Source organism: Aptenodytes forsteri, unplaced genomic scaffold, assembly GCF_000699145.1.
Source record: "Aptenodytes forsteri isolate BGI_AS27 unplaced genomic scaffold, ASM69914v1 Scaffold193, whole genome shotgun sequence".
Classification (NCBI taxonomy): domain Eukaryota; kingdom Metazoa; phylum Chordata; class Aves; order Sphenisciformes; family Spheniscidae; genus Aptenodytes; species Aptenodytes forsteri.
The window spans coordinates 9986749-10008970 of record NW_008795405.1 but is presented as its reverse complement, the minus strand read 5'-3'; the positions used below and the strand labels follow the sequence as shown (position 1 = coordinate 10008970).

At 39.8% G+C, this 22222-nt stretch overlaps 1 protein-coding gene across 6 annotated transcripts in view; it reads left to right on the top strand.

Moving 5' to 3' along the window:
* The window catches only part of CCDC88C (coiled-coil domain containing 88C), a 100897-nt gene that overhangs the window by 46495 nt on the left and 32180 nt on the right, over window positions 1-22222 (top strand). For all 6 annotated transcript variants that reach the window (XM_009280776.2, XM_019472466.1, XM_009280777.2 and 3 more), the window contains exons 4-12: window positions 4839-4897; window positions 6532-6615; window positions 7418-7558; window positions 8308-8492; window positions 8902-8983; window positions 9443-9601; window positions 15606-15752; window positions 17178-17322; window positions 20061-20242. In XM_009280776.2, the coding sequence (XP_009279051.1) occupies window positions 4839-4897; window positions 6532-6615; window positions 7418-7558; window positions 8308-8492; window positions 8902-8983; window positions 9443-9601; window positions 15606-15752; window positions 17178-17322; window positions 20061-20242 (1184 nt within the window). The remainder of the gene's footprint in view (window positions 1-4838; window positions 4898-6531; window positions 6616-7417; window positions 7559-8307; window positions 8493-8901; window positions 8984-9442; window positions 9602-15605; window positions 15753-17177; window positions 17323-20060; window positions 20243-22222) is intronic.

Below are 22222 nucleotides of genomic sequence, written 5' to 3'. Positions count from 1 at the left end.
AGAGGTAAGGGGGGGGGGGGGGCGTGGTTTTTAACTTTTTTCAGACCAAGAATGGAAATGAGGGTTTATTTGCCTGAAGTAGGCTCATTTCTGTCTCTTCAAAAAACTTCGCTATTTAGATCCCCTTTTCAAATTACATGTTAAGTTTGTGAATGAGAAAGCCCAAAGTCCCTGCTAATAAGTGTCTATAGAAACTGTTTTTCATTAAAATCATAAAAGTTGTCTACTCTCACTGGGGTATTTTTTTGTCTGGTTTCCTTCCTCATTTTGTTTCACAATCCTCCAGAGGCACAAAGGTTCATAAAATATAAAGTTAATAACAAAACACTGCCTCAATAGTGTAAGTTTAGCATTCAAGCTTTTCTCACTCAGGATGTTGCTACAGTTGGGAAGAATGTCACTTGTGTATTTCACCCCTTCCCACCTTCTCTCCGCATCCACTGGCTGCTGTGTGTAGCACTACATGTGCTGGAGCTCCCTCTCCTCCGCTGGAGGAACGTCGAAGCAGAAATGTGCAAAAAGAAGCATCCCAAGCTCAAAATTTCATGTGCTTGGTCTCTCTTGTTTCTGTTTTCTCTGACATCTCTCCTACCACCCTCTCATTTTTTTTTTTTCATAGTCTGTATTCTCTCTGTACCTTGATCCTCCTTTTTTTTTTTTGTTGTTGTTGTGTCTCCTAATCTCTCTGCCTGCCTTTTCCCTGAGTCCTGCCATCTGTTTCCCACCCTCTGTTCTCTGTGAGAGCAGAGGGGTCTCCTGGCTCTGGCACAGGGAGGCTCCCAGGATGCACAGGTGGTGCTCGGGCTTTCCCTCCCTTTATTTTCCAGAAAACCCGCTGGCCCTCTCTCACGGTTGGGAGCAGATGGTCTTTCTGCAAATCCCCCAGGTGGCTGGCTCCCTTGCAGGCACAAACACGTGGCCTGAGAGCAGCTGCCCTGGAATTTTCAAAAAGGTGCAAAAGAAAAGAGTTGGGGTTTTGTTGGGTTTTTGTTTTTTGTTTGGTTTTTTTTTTTAATTAGCACCTTTCTGTTTAAGTGCTAGTTTGAATCCTGTCCATTTGTTTCAGCTTGTGGTGGGTACCTGACTGCCAGGAGCTGCCTCAGACCTAACCATTTGCATCCTAGGTTGTAGGAGGACACTGTCTTGGTAAGGTCAGCTAATAAGCCTGGGTGGACCCAGCAGACTTTCTTCCTAGCTATCTAGGAAGGACCTGTGTTACCCCAATGAGGCAGCACAGGGAAGCCTGCACATTCCTGCTTACACAGTTGCACAAGGAACTTTACCACCTTATTAAATTAGCACAAATCAAGCCTTTTGAAAAACACCACAGAATCATTCAGTCTTCAGGAGGCATGACTGAATTGGGGGTAAAGATCGCTTGCTTTTGTTCGACGTGCATTACAGGATAAAGGCACTGTCCTGAGTGTAGAACTTAGCTGCTGCACTGTGTAATAATCCTAGATGTGCTGCTGATTCACATAGTAACCTTGGGCACTTCACTTAAGTATGTGGTATCTCAGCTCTCCTGTGGACAAGATGAAAGGGGAGAGAGGTAATTAATCCCTTCCTGGCTCATTCTGAGGTTTAATTGAAAACTCTCTCTAAAGGAATTTAGATTGGTAGAGAGGTTTTTTCATACTCATACCCTATATCTTCTAAATATCTCCTGTTAAATAATGTTATTCTATGAGGCTTTAAAATGTTACTCAAACCTAGCTTGAGTATGAGTGATCTCGGAGTGCCTTAATACCAACAAACTGTCTCCACCCCATGGGAAACAACTTCTGAATGAAAGCCCAAGGAATTGAACTCTTTTAAACAGTCACACATGATCATCTGAAACACTTGTGTGGCTGGCAGAGTAGATCTGCTAAGCAGACCTTTCAACCTTAAAAGTGTTTCTAGTGGGTAGTACAATGTCATTTTCATTACATGTGCATAGCATGTCTGCAAGCATAAAATAATTTATTATTAAAGAAATCTTGGAAAAATCCTGACAGCTAAGTTTTCTGTGAAAGCTGCCAGTGGGGAGAGCAGACTGCCAAATGTTATCTTTAAAATAGTAGCAAACTAATAATCTCATGATTACCTCGAGTCTTTTAATTTCTCACTCCTTTCTATAAACTCTGGCTTGGCCTTCCTTGCCAAAGGGGCTTGCTGTGTCTGCTTTAGATTCTCGTCCCGATGGGAGGGCCCGAGTGGAGACAAGGTCTTGGAGTGGTATTTCTAGGCAGAGAAATAGGTGGGAGAACAGGGTTGACCCTGCTAAGTTACCCTGCAGTAATAGCTGAAGGTGTTTCACCTCACAGGGTCATGAGGCATCACCGATGCCCATCTGTTATCTCATGGAGAGAATAGCAAAGCCTACTACCTTTGGTGCAGAGAGGTAGAGCGTGGTTTGAATGGCTTAAGTAGCTTGCATGCCTGGAGGATGGTATAGATGCTCTCACTGTTGGAAAGTAACCCTGATGTTTTCTAAAATGAGTGATTTCAAGCCACTAGGCTCACCCTGAGCTGTATTGCCATGGTGCATGGGTTGGAATTTATGGTCAACAGATGGAGGTGCCCACAGCGCGCAAGGGTTAGAGCACTTGTCTGGTGTGATCTGGAGCAAGCAGCCTGGTGGCTACTCCTTCAGTCTCTCATGGAGAAGATGTCCTGCCCTGAGTAAGTTTGGGAGAATGAGACACACACTTGAGTCACTTGCTCTCCATAATGTAGCAACTTGCTCTCATGTCCCACGGGCATGCTCTGCATTTAATCCCTGGTCTGAATCTGCTCTGAAGCTGATGCAGAATGAAACCCAATGCTGAAACTCTAATGAGAACTCAGTTTCATGGAAAAAATGGCTTCTGACTAAACCAAGTATCTCCTTGGGCTAGTAGTGCCCTTAAAGGAACTGTTCATGAAGTAACAGATCTTTTTTTGTTGTTGCTGAGGGGTGTTTTTGTGACACTGTCTACGTTTAAGGTTGTGTTATTCAGAATCATACAGAACAATCAGACTTTCACAGACTGAACTGTTATTTGTATATTAAATTGTAATTTTTCAGAAAAGAGCAAGCCATGTATGCCGCTAGATACGGGGACAAGAGTAAGAATAATTGTACGTATTTCAAAAACAGTTTTTAAATATTCTGCAGGGAAATAAACAGTATTGTATTTGCAGGGTGAAGTGTGAACTAGCACATTTTAAATATGTTTGTCTCTGCAGAAGAGAAGAATTCCTGCTTGCAAAATCGTAATGATTAGTAATGTGGGACTTCGATATTGAGAATTCTAGTGTTGATTCGTACAGTATACTGATGATTTCTGTAGGGCATTCTTGAAACATTTTAGAGATCAACATTCCTAAAAGTTGTTGAAAAATTGCTTAACAAGTAAGGTACATTTAAAGACTGGTTTAGAGCATTTGTGTGCCCTAAAATCAGGAAATCAGAAAACAAGTTATTTCCTAAGCTGCCTGCGCTGGCTTGCAAGGTTCTCAGAATGGAAGTAACCCCTGTGGTAATTTAGGTCAGTGTGCCTTTGTGCGTTTGCAGGGCTGCAGCAGCTTAATTGATGAGTCAGTTTAACTCCAGTTCCCCGGCCCTGGGTCCTGCACATGCCTCTAACTTTCTGCCAGGGCAGCCTTACAAGGGCATGGTGTTGGTGGAGGAACACAGTTGCCCTCAGAAATTATTATCTGTCTATTTAGTGATAGGAGCAATTGAACACCCAAGTAAAGCAGGGTATAAAATTAAAGCGTTTATCCCACAGTTAATACACTCTGTGTCAGGAAGCATGCAGATGTGTAAGGATGAGAGAAAACTATACATGGCCTGTTTCTCTCTCCTTCTCTTCTTCCACTGTGGATGAGGACGGGCTTTTCTTGAACCTAACTCCATAATGATTTTTTGTTTCCTCATTGAAGCTCCTTGCTTTCCATCTCCCCTTGATTATCTTTGATATACATAATTTTCTTTACCACCCAACTATCCCCACATTAATTTTGTTGAAACAAGGTCTGGAGTTGGCTCAAAGCCACACCAGTTCCCCTGGGGCAGCTTTCTCTCTCCTAACCTTAGGAGGCAGCAGGCAGGGCTGTTGGTCGCAGCAGGATTCCCTGCAGTAACAACCTGCATGTGTCTCCACCCTGCCACGGCTCCCCGAGCATATGGTTAGCTGCATATTCTCCCTTCTACATCACTCATTTTTTTTCTTATCCCTCTTAGCAACATGGGGTTTGTGCTTCAAAGTGCGAACAGGCTTTGATGCAGAACAGAGGCAGAATTTATTTGCTAAAACATCTCTCGGAGAGAATTTATGTGCACAGAATGGCACTCAGCTTTGGGAAGTCTGAGTGGCAACTATTTTACAGACAGAGAATTTAGGATAAGTCCTTTCTTTGAGAATAACCTTCCTTCGCTTGTGCCCAGGGTGGTTTTTGTTTTGTTTTGGTGGGGTTTTTTTGGAGGGGAGAAGAGGTGGTGGTTTGGTGGGCTTTTTTGCACCCTTGTTAATCATAAAACAAGGGACAAGCACTGGGCATATGTGTTGAACTATTTAAAGGATTTTTTTTTCTTCCCATGCATTGATCAGAAAAGCCTCAGAAAACGTAGGTGAGGATAGCACATTGAGGGGAAAAAAAAGTCTTCCTAGATTTGGGATTTTAAACTAATCCATAAGAACTGTATTGTTACATGGAAAGTATGGTAACATTATAATGGGTACGTATGTATTGTTCAGGCACTTGTTCAAAGGTCTTATTTCTCTTTTCAGACGGATATTTTGGAGAGGATCGCTTGCAAGTACTTAATTTGTTGTACATACGTACTGATTCCCTTTTTTCTTCTCTAGGTAAAAGTATGGATGAAATTAAGAAGCTGCTGTTGTTGGTTCTGGGATGTGCTGTGCAGGTGAACATTCATTAAAGGCTTGAAAAATTTTTTTTTGAACCTGTTATTTTTTTACTGGACTGAGAAAATCCACCCAAAGATCAGTGCTGTATGAACAAATCTCCAGCTCAAGACAGCTTGCGAGCTGAAATTGTGAAAAGACACAATAGGTGAATGAAAGAAATGCAGGGGAAAGGAAGCACACTTTGTGATAGCAGTAGCCTCAATTTGTTGCCAATGCTTAATCAGCCGTAGGATATGTACTCTTGCAACTAAGTAGTCCACTTTGATAACAAAGTGGGAAGAGATAAGCTCTGAACAGTGTTCTTGATATCAAGATTGTTGTTGGTTTATTTTCTTACCATTTTAAAATACGGAGTGGAACAGTACATATTAATGCCAAACAAACAGATAAGCTAACAGTCTAAACATTTGTTTAATGACTCCTGATTTTATTTGCATAATCTTTTGATTGAATATTATGTGTAGAAAATCTGAAATGAATAGATACTTTGTATATTCATGTGGGGATTTTTATGTGGCATTTGTTAAAATAAATAGACAGGCAATGTATATGGGAAACTCCCCAGAAATGCATGACGGTTACCAGATAAAGAAATCAGTGTTCTGCCTACCAAACCTCTGTGGTGGTAAACAATAGACGTGTTGCGGGCTAGCCTTTGCTTATAATTGACCTTGTTTTTAGGTCTGTCTAGTGTTTTTGTCATGCCTTAGGACACTTAGCCTGCTCAGCTATGTCAAGTCAATTATGTCAGGGTAAAGCTGTCTGCATATGGCTGCTCTGAACTATCTCAGTGTTGCATTGCAGCACAAAGCATAAAGGTCTGATTTGGCAAGCTGCTGTGCATCCTCAGTCCCCACTTAGGGATATGAGGTTCTTCCCAGTGAAAGGAATGGTTGAGACTGAGAACCAGGCCCCAAAAGGACACTGTAAATGAGTTTAAAAAAGCTTTAAGTAATGCTTAACTTCTCCACAATGCAGAGTTGTTACAAGAAGGCGATAATGTTGTTAGTGTACGATCACAGATACACAGATAGCAGATGTCTGCCTCTTCTAAAGCCTTAAGTAAAAGATTTACTAAAATCTGTTTGTCTGAAATGTCACTCGTATTTAACCAGAATGTTTCCCAACCCCATTTTTTATCTAAAACGTGTGTTCATTTAGTCCAACAAGCAACATTATGCATTGATGTGAATAGTATCTAAAGTGATACATCTCTTTTCATTGTCAAAACCAAGCAAAATGCAAACAGCAAAGCAGACAGGTTAAATGATGCAATGTAAATGTAGGTTGATGTTTGTGCAGCTCCATTGATGAAGCTGTGATGATTTCCTCTGGCTGTTGCCCCACCTCTTGATCTCATTGCAAGTTGAACTTGTTTTTAAAGAGCAAAACGAGCCATTTAACTTAGCCTTAATTGTACTGACTGTAAAAAGTTTAAATAATTTAACGCATAATTCGGTTCATGCTCCATATGGAGCAATGAAGTGTTATACCTTCTAGTGTGACAAAGTGTAGGTCTTGAACATTTTGTCATTAGCAATGTGGGGATTTTTTTTTTATTTAAATGAAAAATGGTGCAGTAAGTTTTAGGATATGTAACACTGTTTCAGGGTGTGTTTTCTTTTAACAGTGTGAAAGAAAAGAAGAGTTTATTGAAAGAATAAAACAACTGGATATTGAAACCCAAGCTGCCATTGTGTCACACATTCAGGAGGTGGGACTCTCAGTATTGTCTATTTTGACTTTTTATGTCTCCCTTCCTTGATTTAATGGGGTTTTTTTGCTATGAAATATTAATGCTTGGAATTTCATAATGGATTCATGAACTTCACAAAAAAAAAATTGAATATGTTACTGCAATCAAATTACAAGATGAAAATGATAGGCGATGGGAAAGTTACTTGGCTCAGTGGTCTTTTAAAGAGATGCAGTGTTAAATGCCTTGCTTGCCAGTTATAGGCTGTGTAGAAGGAATTGTTGTACGGATAAATGTGTACTACTTGCAAAAGGCATGTATGGCTTAGGAGCTGCAATGCCCCTTGCAGCAACAGTGTAGGCACTTAGTCCCCAACCAGAGACATTTCTGCTAAAGACAGCTTCTCCCAGCTGTATCAGCTGCAAATTGCAAATTCATTGAAAGCAGGACTTCTCAGTGAGACACCAGCCTAACTGTTCAGTGTGGAATCAGTCCCTTCAAATCCCTGTGGTGACCACCTCAGTGCTTGCACTAAGACAGGTGCATACTTCTAATATGCAAGCACAAGGGCTATTGATCATAATATATATATGATCACTTTTAAAAATCAGCCTTATTATTATAAAAAAATCTAAATACCAGAAATTGCTGGGTAGTGTTACAGTTAAGGTAGTTGTGTTTGTTATTTACAGGCTGGTTTTGGTGAAATGTGGTATGTTTTTTAATTGATCAGTAGAAGAACCTGGGGGATGCAACATATACAGCAAAGAAATTTACAAATCAACCAGTGGAAAGACAATTTTTTTGTTCCTGTTCCTAGGTGACTCACAACCAGGAGAATGTCTTCGACTTGCAGTGGCTGGAGCTCCCAGATATGGCCCCAGAAGAACTAGAATCTCTCTCCAGGAATATGGTTTTCCACCTCAAGAGGCTCATTGATGAGAGAGATGAATGCACAGAAGTATGATGACTTACCTCTCCCATATAGAGCTCATGTGAAGTAGCAGATGCAGGCTCAATTCCTTCTCTTGTGTCTTGTTTGTGCACTGGGTTTCTATTTCTTCTGCACCTTTCTACTACACCTCTGAAAATCTGTAGAAAGATTTTGGCTTTTCCATTGATTCTCGCATAAACGCTAAGGTGTGGTGAAATGATTGGTAAAGAAGAGTAGTCACTTCAAAATATTTGAAGTTGTGACTTTGTCTTGAGATTTTTGTCTCTGCGTGTCTGCTCAGTCATTCATCTTTGAGTGATTGCTTGCCTGTCTCTCCATTGGTATCTACCGTCATGGGTTCCAGTGTCTTCTCTAGTTTTTTTCTGTGTGAAGATGGCCCTATCTGTTGCTTAACTCATCAGTTCCTTTCCCTTCAGATCTCTGAAGGCTTCTTCCCTTCTTAACTTGTTAATTTTCTGTCATGCTTTTGACTGTGATTGTGTTAGTTAAAACTGTTAGTTGTTACAGGTTTTTATGAATTCTCCAAGCAAAATAGACTGCTTATTTTGAGCATTGGAAGGGGAATGTTCTAGTGGTCAGCATAGTGGAGATTCCTTTCCTCCTCTGTGTAACCTTCCCTCCTGGCTATCACTTGAATTCTGTATAATGCCAGGCTAATAATTTTCTACGTTTATAAATGATTTTTAGATACTTGAAAAACAATGTATAATTATACCGTTTATCTCTTGACACTACATACTTCTCTGTATTTCCAGGTCATTGTAGATCTCACTCAAGAGAGAGATTATTTGCAGTCTCAGCAACCACCAAGTCCTCTGAAAGCACCAAGTCCAGATTCTTCACCAAACTCAGCCAACCGTCTTTCTAATGAAGACAAGCAGCACCTTGCAGTTGAGCTGGCAGACACAAAGGCTAAATTGAGAAGAATCCGGCAGGAGCTGTGAGTCACCAGTGATTTGTGCTTCTGGGGAGACTTGTATGTTAAGTCTTGTGCATCCTGAAAACGCAGTTGCCTGTCAGCTTCAGCACACTGGCCTCCATGGGAGCTCTCAGAATCACATCTTTCAAATTTTTTATTCATAGCAGTAGGAAGCTAGTATGGATGTTCCATCTTTCTTCTTTCTTAACTGGTCTTTAAACACAGAGTGATGGCTACTTCCATTTTTCTTTTTGTGTCTCATCTCTCTCTTCTCCTCTTCAAAATGCCAACTGCTAGCTGCACTTTTTAGTTATTAGTGGGAAGTCCAGAGGCCAGTGAAGCTAGCTATGACAGCAGTAGCACCAATGAGATTTGAACAGAGGTAAAAAAAAAAAAAATTTCTTACTAAGGTTTTCCTAATCATTTTCAGGGAAGAGAAGTCTGAGCAGCTTGTAGATTCTAAACATGAAGTTGAGCAACTCGCCCTAGAGCTGCAAAAAATAAAACAAGAGGTAAGATGGGCTCGTTTTACTGTGACAGTCTTCCCTATTTAAAAAAGACTCTTTCAGTGTGAGGCCAAAAACACTACTATGCCTATTTTTTAATGAAGAAATCAAGTTACACCAGCAAGCTGTTCGATGATTATTATGGCTATGGCATAGCAATGCTATGTTTTCCACTTAACTGGTGAGAGCAGTCTCATCTGTTTATCTTGCAAATGGTCTAGTAATGCCTGAAGCTTATGCAGCATCAGGCATTAGAAATGTCAGAGTCCCAACAGGCTGAAGAACCTCTCTCTCTTGTAGAGAATTTACTGGCTAGTTAGGAGAATTTTCTTACTCCTGAACCAGGGGAATGCTATTTGCCTACATTTAAAATAAGTAAATAAATAAATAAAAATAAAGGTTAAAGGACGTGCTTTCAAGTGTTAACTAAGATTTCTCTCCCTGCTTATTCCTCACTTCTCACAGAATATCCACCTGGCCTCAGATGCTCGCTCTGCCCGAGCATACAGAGATGAGCTCGACTCTCTGAGAGAGAGGGCAAACCGTGTGGAAAGACTTGAGATGGAACTTGTTCGGTGCAAAGAGAAACTTCATGATGTGGATTTTTACAAAGCTCGCATGGAGGCAAGTGAAAATTGGGAGAAAGATTTGCTGAGTAATCCTTAATATTTGGCTTTTGTTGTGTTACCAGTTCATGTGTCATTTGTCATTGAGCTGACTGTAGCAAAACATCAGAGCAGGTGGAAATTTCGTGACATACGTTATAGTTATTGACTTAGCAACATTAAAACTTCGTTCAGTGGCAAGAAGGACTTGGTGCACATGAAAAATAAATATCCATTAGTTTTAATAACTCTGCTTAGTTCAGCATTATGTGGCTAAACAGGACAGACCTTTTGTGGATGCTTCTAGAGAATCCAGACCTTTAGTCTAGCCTTGAAAATTTGCTCTTAGGTAAAATGCCTATGTTTCAGAGTTATTCCTTTGACTAACATTTTAAATGTCATGTATAAATTAGTTAAATGAATGTCTGGGTGTTTTTCCTTAGGGGTTTGTAGCAGATGCAACTGTTGTTAAAATGGCTGGGCATTTTTAAGCATGACCTCAGATGACAAATTCTAGCCACCTCTTTTTGCAACTGTTGCTTGTAGTAGTAAGGAGAGAAAATCTGGATCTTCCCTAGTGCCCCAGGTAGGGTATGTCAATGAGAAATGTATAGCTTTGTTCCAGTAGTAATGCCAGTTACTCAGCTTAGTCACCTGCAGCTATGCCCATCCTGGAGTTATTAATTAACTTAGGTTGGAAAGGACCTTGGAGATCATCTAGACAAACTCATTGCTCACAGCATGACTGACCTTAAATTTAGGTCAGACTGCTCTTATTTTCTGTCCTTCCAGTTCTTTGAGCCATTCTCACCTAAACTCTCAATAATCCACATACGTAACACTTCAGCCGAAGTCAAATAAATATCCAGGCTTGCTGACCGCATGGAGGTTCAGTAATTTACAACCTCAGTATAATTAGATAAAATCCCAGGTCTGAGGTAAAAGAGTGATGTTGAAACTTGCATTTGCCAGGCCTCTAGCTGGGAACACAGACCTTATTTCTGCTTTATAAACTCTACTTTGTAGGTGATTTTTTTTTTTCCCCTCTCTAACCTAAGGGGCCAGCTAGCTGCTGCTTCTTATGAATAGGTTCACTAAAATGGGTGGTTATTAAATGTAGTAATAGACTACGAAACCCTGTCTTTCCTCTCAGTAATTCCCAGTTTACATTAGGAAGTATGAAGCTCTGGCTCTCTTGTTTTCCTCCCTCAAGCTGGCAAATCAGTTGTGCGTTAACCTGGCACACTAGCTATCAGCATGGCATCCTAGCATTTCCCTTTTGGCTGTGCACTGGAGTTGCTTAGCTTCTACCTGCTAATTATCTGCTGCTCAGATAATTTAGCTGGAGCTAGGAGAGGTGTTTTTTAGTCTTGTCTTCATCTGAGATGAAGGGAGTAGCTATTTCTGTTCTTGAGTTCTCAGCCTCCTTGCTTGTCCTAGAGCTAGCAGTTTCCTGCTCTGCTGTGTGCATGCTAATCTTGCTTAACATATCATTTAGTAAAGAGACCTCCACTTCAGTTTCAAATTTGTTCCAACTTTTCTCACTCCCTCTTCTACCCTGCCAGTTTTTGGTGAAAGTATTGAACATCAGAGATGAGTGTCAGCTCTCCAAGGATACCTCCCTGAAATACAGTAGTGGGACAAAGAATATTTCCCATCAATATGGCACTCTTCTAATTCTGTGCCGCAGTGTGGCCTCTAGCAAAAGTTGTTGCTGCTGTAGGGGCTGAGCTCTTCTAATATGCGGCAGGATTGTGCAGCTGTCTGCAGGCTGCTCTGTGGTCTAGAATAGCCAGAGTGTTTCACATTCTCACCGCTCCTTCTTCCATCATTGATCAAGTCTTGGCACAGCCATGGGCTGCCAGTGTTGAGCAGTGGCAGCGTCAGGCAAACTCCACTGGTTTCATGCTGATACATTCAGAGGATTCCACAGGGAACTAGTCTGTCTTTTTTTATGGTCGTAGAGTGGCACAAAGGCTGTGCATAGTAGCCAGTATCAAACTTGCCATGGTCCCTCAGTTTTCTGTCTTACCTGTCTCAAGTCCTCTGCCCCTCCAAAAGAAGGGTTAATGGCTGGAGTCGGTTCAGTGTCTGCTCAGATTCCTCCCACTCCCTCAAAAACTGTTTGGCGTACAATTCCAAGTTAAGATTTGTGCAGGGATGTAACATGGTAGAGATTTTTACCACTAGACAGTACAGTGCTGATTCATCTCATGGCATTTACTGGTTGCAGCTGGCTTCCTAAGCTCTAAGTCTTAAGACCTGAACAAATCTTACAGAGGCACAGCAATGAAAATGTAGGTGCGTGAAATACAGTGTAAGTCACTTTTCTGTGGTAATGTGATACCATAAGGCTCATAGGGTCTTGACAGGGTTGTTAATAAGCAGTGCCAAATCGGTAAGTGAGAAGAAAATGTGGGTTTACCTTTGTGCATCAATGCAGAAAGCTGTTAAATGAGCACTTGAAAATCTTTTCCTTCTTGTAGTTCACATACGCATTTGGTAGTTAAAGCAAAAAATACAGAATGTGCTCTGTGCATGATACCATGACAAGCTTTAGGAATTGCGAGCAAGCTTACAAATAGTTTCAGAAAGCACATAATACAAATCAGCAGTGGTGGCAGGAAGAGATTTAAGGAGCTATTGCACAAGGAGTGCAAAAGGAGCAAGTCTTTCTCTGTTTGAATGTAACACATTTAGGCATGTGTGTTGTTTTCCTTCTCTGTATGTCTTGACAAAGTTGTTCAGAAATGACATTTTAATTCAACCATCGTTCAAGGGACGTGGAGATGAATATGCTCTGGAGACCTTCCTGCTGAGGTGGCTTAATGAGGTCATAACAGAATGTGGAGGAGCAGGCTTAATGCAGGGCTTCCTCCAAGGAGGTGCTTCTCTCCAATGTAAAACTTCCCTCTGGCATCCCTCTCCATTGAACCTTGTGCTGCTTCAGGAGATCAGATTATTTTCTGAGGCCAGGGAGTCTGCCTTGCCCATTCTTCCTCCTTCTCACCGCAATCACATTTCCATGCGGGATGATGGGAGGAATTTCTGTGAACGTTAAAAAAAGCAAAAGCATCTCTTGTATGTTTTCATATAGCTGTCCAAGGCAATGTTTGATTGTCATAAGATGTTAACTGTGTCATGGCTCAGTAGGGGCAGTTTCTGAACTGCCAGAAGGGAGGGGTTTGAACTTTGTTTAATAACTAGGTCTGGATACGTGTGCAAATTCTCTAGTTTCAGATTTAAACAATCTGATTGCTACTTTAGTTTCTGAAAATGTTTTCCAGTAGCAACACACCCTGATTGTGCAACCACTTACTCCCACAGTTAATTGTAACCATATGAGTACACAATGCACATTCTTAAAGTTATTTCAAGGAACAGTGATACAGGATCAAACCACAATATGTAATTTATTTTAAAAATTACGAAAGCAGAATTATATATGTTGGATATTAAACCATCACAATTTAAGTGATATAAAACAAAGAGGTTTTTTAATCCCTTGCCTAGTAAATTCAGCGTATTAAAAAAAAAAAATAAATCCACAGCCAACTATTTTTGCTGTCAATTTAAAAATAAACTCACAGTTACAAAATAATGTTGGTGGGTTTGTTAATTAAAGAAAAAAATAAACCTTAATTCCAGTGGAAGCACCACTACCCCATGACCACCACCTGCTGATTGTCTAACAAGTGTGATTTGTAGCCAGACACATTTTTAGGTCAACTATGTTATCCCATCAACTTCTGGGAGATGTTAGTGCTGACATGTTTTAGTTAGGACAGTTTTACCTTCCAGGCCTTGAGATGTAATTCTACAAAGCTCCCATGGAGTAATTATTTAAATTATATGAACTCTTCAATATTAAGACAACCTCAGATCATGGGTACACCAGTGAGCAATGTTGACCCCGCCATAGCAGGCATTTCCACCAGGTTATTAATTTAAGACTTCATCAGAACTGCTTTCAACTGACATGTCCACCTCTCCTGGGTGGTCGATGGAAAGTGCTTCAGTCTTCCATATATTGCAGCTCCCAGTGATGCGTGGTTTGTACCGGACCCTGGATACGTGTATGTACTTGGCATGTAGTTTGACTCTTCATGAGACACTAAAATAACTAGTTCCTGCTTGGTAAGCACTTTTGGGGATAGTTCTGAGGCCACGTTTTTAAGGTCAGACACCACCTTACTTCTTAGGGCTGTGGTCCAGATTGAGTGTGATGATCTAGCAAAGTAAACTCTTGTCATGTGGCTGTTTCATTACACGTATTCTGGCAGCTTCCATGACACTCAGCACATTTTGTGTCGTGTACTTCCTCTGGTCTGTCATCTGTTTAGTATCAGCCTTTTTAGTTTGCCCACCCTGAAGTGACTTGGTCCAAAATGCTGGTTCTATAAAATCGGTGTTTCAGTATTATTATTTTAGTTACTTGCATTCTCAGACATTTTAATTGCAGTAGATGAACCACTTCACAAGCACTAACGTACTTGTCCTTTTAATGCTACTGTAGTAGGGAAATTTTTCCTCTTGTATTTTGCAAGTTGGTAGCTGGACCCACTGAGAGATCGAGGGCAATGTGGTACTGCATAAGGTAGACTTTCCATATTATGCCATCTACAGTCAAGATGCAGCAAACAACTAAGATTACTTGCTATGTAAGGCGCCCTGTAGTACCAAAAGGCAAGGTGAGTGGCTGTCATCAGACACTCTTAACTTGTGCTTTACAGCTATCTTCTTTTCCTTCTTTTTTTCTTTTTGTTTTTTAAATAACTGAGCCACATAAGGCTTCTTAAGGCTGATTCTACCCCCCAAAATGAGAAGGTAGTTGCTGATTAAGCAGTGAAAGTGATTTGCTCATGCCTGGTGAACTTTCAGGAATCTACTTGGTTTGGATGTTTGTGGTCTGACGGAGCAGACACGAACACTGATGTCAGCAGAAATTTCACATTTTGAAGACAGTTGTCCAGGAATAAACTTGTCAAGCCATAAACATTTCATCCTGCCTGTGTGCACATTTTCTGTTTTTGCATATTTCATTGGAGCAGGGGAACGGATGGGGGGAGGAGGGAGGAAAGCAAAGAAATTTTCTTTTGTCTTTCTTTAGAGAATCAGATAATCTGCTTCTTGCCCCATTGTAACTCTTCTGGGCAAAAATCCATCCTGTATCCATTTAATCTTTTAAATGCTGATATGTTCCTGCCATAGAAAATTCTGTCTCTGACTCAAGACTTACCTGAGGATCAACAAGAGTAAAAGCTAGTAGTGAGGTATTGTAACTTGAAATAAGGCATACTTTAATAAATGTTAAAACATGACGGAGGATACGTGGCCGGATTTTATGCTTTGGACATTTAATGTTTCTGGAGATAAGATACTTGAATGCACAGAGCTTTATTTGATGCTTTGCAAGGAATGTTTGGAGTGCAGTATGATTAACTTGTTTCTAATGCTGTGGCTACAGCAGAATAATAAGTTGAACTTCTACTCAGTAAAAACAGATCCAAAAGCTGTAATGGATAAGCAACATGGCTTGTGCAGTTAATGCTCATGAGTTAATTGGGGATGGGGATAGTGCTCCCCAACGTGCTTTGAATACACTATAACATCCCTTGAAAGTAAATAAATATAATCTATTTTGAAACTGGGGACTAACAGTGAGTTTGCTAAGGAAATGGTATTATAACAGTGGAATTGGAGTTGAACAAGTTGCTCTTCTGTGTCTTGAGTCTCTTTGGTGCACTTCTTGATCTAGCCTCATATAAAGGAAAAGGAACTCCATTAAACTTCTGAAATTCAGGAAAAACAATAAGAAATATTAGGTTTACTTGCATTAATGACACAGATAATTAAACATAGTATAATCTCCCATTAAAATATCAGGTAAAAACTTTTTTATGAAACAGAGAAACATGTCAGATTTCTTTCTTGTGTTTTGCAATGTCAGTTTATGAAAGTCACCTGGTCTTTGAAAAGTCAGTTTATGTAAAGAGATTAACATTGTTACTTTTTCTCCCTAGGAGTTAAGAGAGGACAATATCATATTAATTGAAACAAAGGCCATGCTAGAAGAACAGCTAACAATGGCGAGAGCTCGTGGTGATAAACTGCATGAATTGGAGAAGGAAAATTTGCAGTTGAAATCCAAACTTCATGATATAGAGCTGGTATGCCCTCTCTTTTTCATTATGCTCATTTTCTAAACTACTGTTTTTATGCTAGGTCAGATTCATGTCACAGAAACCAGTGGAGGCAGGCAAATGAATCTACAGTGCTTTTAAAGACCTCTTTGGTTTAAACTTTGTGTACATGAATTCTTGAAATATTATAATGTTAACTGTAAATAGTGCCAATGCTACTTTGTGTGAGACTGATGAATTTAATTTTATGCAAGAAGGTATATCACAATTTTTAAAATACAGATTGCTTTCATACATATTAATAACGGAGATGTTAAAATCTGTCAGTTAAGTAGAAATCTCTTAGATATAGGAAATGAAATCTACTGTAGTAAATGATCTTTTTTGTTGGAAACAAAACCCCCAGCCATTACATGACTTTAAGAATCCATTACCACTGTAAAAGACACAAAACTCCAAACTTACTTCTGTGTAAATCAGAGACATGGCTTATTGCTTCATAGACAAGAAAACGTAAGAAGTGGCAGATTATTGCCTACAAACAAAAAGCAACATTGTTTATAATCCCACTAGAAATAATAAATACTCTTTCATCTCTTGTATTTTACTTAACAGTCCTCCTCTTATCCCTCTGTGTTTTGAATTCTTGTGGGTTTAACTGTATAGGGTTTCCAACAGGGTCTGTTGGAAACAAAGATGCTGAGGGTGCTGTGTGGAATTACGTTTAATGACTGATTCAGGGCATTATAAGGGTCATGTCAGCTTTTCCAAAGTGGCTGGTGATTTTGAATGATGCTTTTCTGGGTGACTTGATGAATTTTTGGGTAATGGTTTCTGAAAATTTGGGACCCTCAGAGATACCCCTTCAGCTCCCACAAATGCAAACGGCCAAAATAATCGCAAGAAGCAACGGTAGATTCATTCTCCAGATCTGTTTTCTGGATATTTAAAAACCCAAATTATGAGGCAGATGTTACTTGCCGATCCATATGACTGGATCCAAATTTGCCGTGAAGAGCTGAAGAAGCTCACAGCAGAATTCAAGGTGTTATCCACAGAGTCTTCAGTGTGTCAGTGCATGATGCTACATGTTTTTGAAGAGTTTAGCTCTGGAGACAGCTTGAATCCAGCCTGCCTTACTAGCCCTGGCTTGTACTGGCCCTGTCATCACCCAGTATGTTCTCGCTCCAGTCACCCTCCCTCCAAGTGTGTCATGGACCTGAGCTGACTCTAAACAGGGCTAGTTGGGTGTCTCTGCACTGCATTCTGTGGCATGCGTGGTAGCCCACAGCAAACATTTAATGCTCTTACATCTATTTCAATATAAAAGCACACGGTGTTTAAGGAGATTCTTCTACCCTCAATGTGTGGTGTGTTTGTAGCTGTTCAACTGACAGAACAATCTTAAGGATAAGCTGAATATGCATTTTCACTCATGTGTGTCTTGCACAGGACCGGGACACGGACAAGAAGAGAATTGAAGAGCTGCTGGAGGAAAACATGGTCTTGGAGATTGCACAGAAACAGAGCATGAATGAGTCCGCACACCTAGGCTGGGAACTAGAACAACTGTCTAAAAGCACAGATCTTGCAGATAGTGAGTACCAGCTGGGGTAGTTGTTGTTGTGCTTGTGGTCTCTTTCAGAGTAAACAAGTTGGTTGACTGAGACGGGAACAGAAGCTGAGTCCAAGCTTGGAGAACTTCCGTCATTCAGCCACTTGACTTTGAACTTAGTTTTTTGGATCTTCTAAAATGTATTACTTCTAGTTTCTTTCACTTTCTTTTGAAAGCATTAAGAAGTTTTCCTTTTATTGTGTTCATCACTGAGAGAGTGACTTTTAAGTAAAATGATAAAAATAAAAAAAAAAAGGCTTTGTAAACGACAGCAGAAATGTCACACCAAACACTGGATATTTCTAACTGAATGGCTGGGAGGAGTCTGTGATCTTTAGTATTCTTTAGTACAGTTAGTACAGACAATTAGCTGGTCTTTAAGTCCCAGGAAGCAGTATATGCTGAAGTCATTTATTTTTACTAGATACTGAAAAATGTGTACCGTTAAAATAACTGGCTGATTATTTTTTTTGAATGGTTGATTTGATTTCCGTAACTATCACAAACATAACTAATGCTTCCTCCACTAGTCAGGTTTTAGCATTGGTTTCTGTGTCTAACATTCATTCTGACTATAATACCAGCCAAAATAACAATGTGAAATGGAATTTGGGAAATATAAGCTATTTCGTGCAGTTCAATGTGCAGCTTTTATTAATTACTCACCTGATTCTGCTAAGACTTGCATGTTTGGCTTTGTGTACCAGGAAAAGTTTAACTTGAAGACAAAGGAATAATTTAGAGGAAGCAGATGTTCAGCTTTCAGTAAAGCTGTCTAGAAGAATAGCTTTGTTTTGTAAAATAACTGAACGTGTGCCTGACACCAATTCTCAAATCTAGTTGCTGTCTAGGATCTGAGTTCTCTTTACTAAGATTAATGGCTAATTAATTGTTACTTTTAATTAATAATCTTGCAAAGCAGGTTTACCTTAGCCTGAGATGTGAATGGCACTTTATTCCTCCTTATGTGTAATCAAGGATGTTGCTTATTACGTTAGTCAGTGGGGGAAAAAAAACACAGTTCTCTCAAAACTTACAAATTTTCATGAAGAGTATTTCAAGAAAATGTAAAACTATCTAATTTTCTGGCTTGTTTCAAGTAGCAAGTTTTGCCCCCTTCCTGATTTGGTTTCACTAGTCATGTAATAGAAGGAAGGATGCTAGTTTTATTTTGTTATCTCTTATTTATTCATTTCTATCAAACATAACTTTCAAAATTTGATCAACAGAGAGGTTTAAAACAAATGAAAAAAGATGAGATTCCTTCACTGCACTGATGCTTAGCGTTTCAGCACTGGAGCTCCAGAACCTCTCTGATTAACCAAAGAAAAAGAGAGTAAGAGGAACTGAGAACATCAGTAATCTTTTGTATTCAGTAGGGAAAAAAAAAATTAGCGAAGGAAGCCTGATTTAAAAAAAAACTAAGGACATTAAACTTTGAAACTTTAAATTATTTCACAGAAGTGCTGTCATACTTTTACAATAATTCTCTTTAAGAAGTTCCATTTCAATGCATGTTGCTGTTCTGAATGCAGCTTGTTTGTACAAATAGAGTCAGTCTGCAAAGCTCTTTTGGAAAACCTCCTGTTCCTGGATTTCAAGTTGAGTCTGCAAGGGTGGCAGATAGGAGAAGATTTTTACCTGCTAATTTGGTATATTTTATTTAAAATCACTTAAAAAATAAGCATGTGAAAAAGTAATTTAGATCGGCTTTGCTTCAGGACAGAGCTCAACTGGAGTATTTAGTTAATGTTTACTATTTGAGTCTTCATTTGACCAAAACTCTCCAGGTGGTGCTCCATAAGAGACAAATGAGATTTTACCATTCTCAGAAACTTGCCAGTTCTGAAGTACTCAGTGTGCTGTATGTAATAGTGCTGATTATTTAGCAAGAGTGAATAATTTTCTGAGATTTAAAGACAATGTTAAAGTCAATCTCATATGAAATGTGGTTTTGAGGTGAAGGGTAGCAATTATTCCATGTGAAACAGAGGGTTGCTCTTAGAATTATTCAGGTGCTGAGCAGAGAAATTAACTGAACAATGAGGCTTTGGTGCTGGGAGTTAAGGCTGAGAGGTAGTGAGACTTTTGATCTACAAATATTTAGAGTAAAATAGCATCTCTGTTGTAAAACTTGCATAAATTTTGTTAGTTCTGAGACTTCAACTTCAGACACTTCTCTATGATCAACATTCTGATGGATGTCCTGTGCCTGGGTACCTGGTAGTAAAATATCCTCCCTGATTCAGCATATTCTTGATGAAGTAGCTGTGAAGAAAAGCACTGGAACTCACTTTTGTAAGAATTTTGATCAAATACCTAAGTTTTCACTAGCTTTTGGAAGTGTACCATCTTGCTGTTTTAGCAAACACTTTGCAGTGGTTTACTTTCTGCCTCGATTTGTTTCCTCTGATGGAAGTATGAGAAGGGTATCAAAGTATATTTCGCTACTAACATGACTAAAGCAACTTTAAGAAGAGTTAGGAAAGTAAGTAACTTTTAAGATGGTTATCTGTTCAGATACTTACCTATTTATTAAAGGTCTTAACTGTTATCTGTGAAAATGGATTCTGCTTTTAACAAAGCATTTAATTAGCAGTCAAGCTGAAATGATAAGGATCTGACTGCAATTATCTTCATACAAGTGAATCTTAAGGACCTAGGAAGGGAGATGTTTGTGAATTGGTTAGTGCCACCTTCTGATTCTCATGTTTCAACAGCCAGAAAGTCCTTTGTGTTTGAGTTGAATGAATGTGCTTCGAGTCGCATACTGAAGCTAGAGAAGGATAATCAGAGCTTGCAGAACACAATCCAAGAGCTGAGAGATGCCTCCTTGACCTCCAGAGAGAGCAGCCTGAAGTTTGTGGAACTGGAAAAGGAAAATCAACAGCTTAGCAAAAAGGTAATTTGCTCACAGGAACAGAGCTCTTCAGTTTTTAAACACAGTGCGTATAGGGCTGTACGGCATTCCTGAACAATGAAGGATTGAAGGGAATTCACCTATGTTCCCCAGAAGACTGGGCATGGTTTTGGGCCCATCTATTTAATTGCGTTCTAACATTGGTGTATTCTATTGTGTTCTACTTCACTGCCTACTTAAGTGCATCATTGTAAGCAAAGGTGACTGTTCCTGTTTCATAAAAGCTGTCTTTCAGTGCTCATTTGCCCCTATCAGATTGTACTGTTGATTGTGTCCCTTTTTGTCATCTTATGGTAGTCACTACTAGGCAAGGAAGCCATGGCTACGTTGAACTATTTTGTTTGTTTGAAAGTTTTAATATTGTTTTCATGCAAGTCAAATCACACAGGTGAATTCAGGTTAGTGTATTTTCAAACAAGTCGTCTTTGCTGTCCGTAGTCCTGGATCAGCTCTTTCTCTTTGTCTTGTCCTTTTGGCTATTACAAGTTCTCTAGTGTCTCCCTCTCTGCAAAGATCTGGGTTCTTTTAATCTTTGTAATAAACATGCAGGTCATAACTTTTTAAACTTACTTTTATATATATGTGTGTGTGTGTTACACTCTATTATTAACTGTGATTACATTTAGCTCAAATGCCAGCTCAGTGCTTGTCCTTGTGAAAGACCGTGCTCAGTTCACTTCCAACCACTAGCTTTATTTTTGTCTGGCTAGTAACTTGCATCCTGAACTGTGATTAATTGAGCCAAGTGCCGGTGGGGAAAGAGGCTGCTTGCTAGTCTGAGTATAAGAAATCTCTATGTCAGTTTTTTCCACATTCGTACCTTTGCTAAATTATCCAGAATAAAAGTCTCTTTTCTCCTTTTCCCATTACTGCTGTAACCTGTGTGTGCGAGACATTGATACAAAGATTTCAGTCTTCTCTGGCCTGCTTATGGGCTAACTGAATGTTTTAAAGGACAAGGGGAAAAAGAATTTAGATAAGAAATGCTGGTCAAAGGATGTAGATATGAAATGCTGGTCATGGATTACCAAATTGTAACTAGCAGAGTGCCAGTTTCTCTGCCAAGGAGAACAGGTATCCATCACTGGATCCCTCCATCTTCTGGAGAGATTCTTTTGCCAAGTTGAGAGACCAGTTCTGCTTCTTGGCTTTCTTCTGTGAACAAGGAAAACTGCAAAAACTCGGTTCACTGTACTCCTCCTTCCACACTCCCATTTATGACCTGTTGTGTATGAGTAATTCACTCCAGCTTTAATTTACGTGCTTAAAATTTGAGATCAAGGCATATAAGGCACTCAGCAGATACCTGTGGTGTATCTGCAATTTAAGTCACTTGAACAACTGTGGTCAACCTTTGGCTTTGCCCCAGGCACATTCCTGTGGGCACCTGTTGTTATGGCACTGTATTGGTGCCAACAGTTGTGATTCCAGAATTAGTCTGATGTTTTTGATGATGATGAATGTGTTGGCATGGTGGGGTCACCTACAGGTCTGGTAGTTAAATAAGACAAAAACCAGTAGTGGGGAATGCCTGTGTGGTGAAAGGGGCGCACTGTATGCATCAGATAAATGAGAGAAAAATGGCAGTTAAAAATATTACTATTAAGAGCAGTTGAAATGCACGAACTCTTCACTAGAGAAACTCAGAATACGGTGGGAGCTGTTGACTAAATACCACAGGCCAGTCAAGTTGCTGATGGACATCACCTCCCATTCAGGGAGATTTGGGGGGAAAAAAGTAGTAGACAGTGTTCTATAGTCTGTGTGAGACATACGGTTGTGTCTCAGTGTACAGAGACCTGATACATGATATGTAATAGTCTTGATTTCATAGAATCATGGAGTGGTTTGAGTTGGAAGGGACCTTTAAAGGTCATCTAGTCCAACCCCCCTGCAATGAGCAGATCTTCAACTAGATCAGGTTGCTCACAGCCCCGTCCAACCTGACCTTGAATGTTTCCA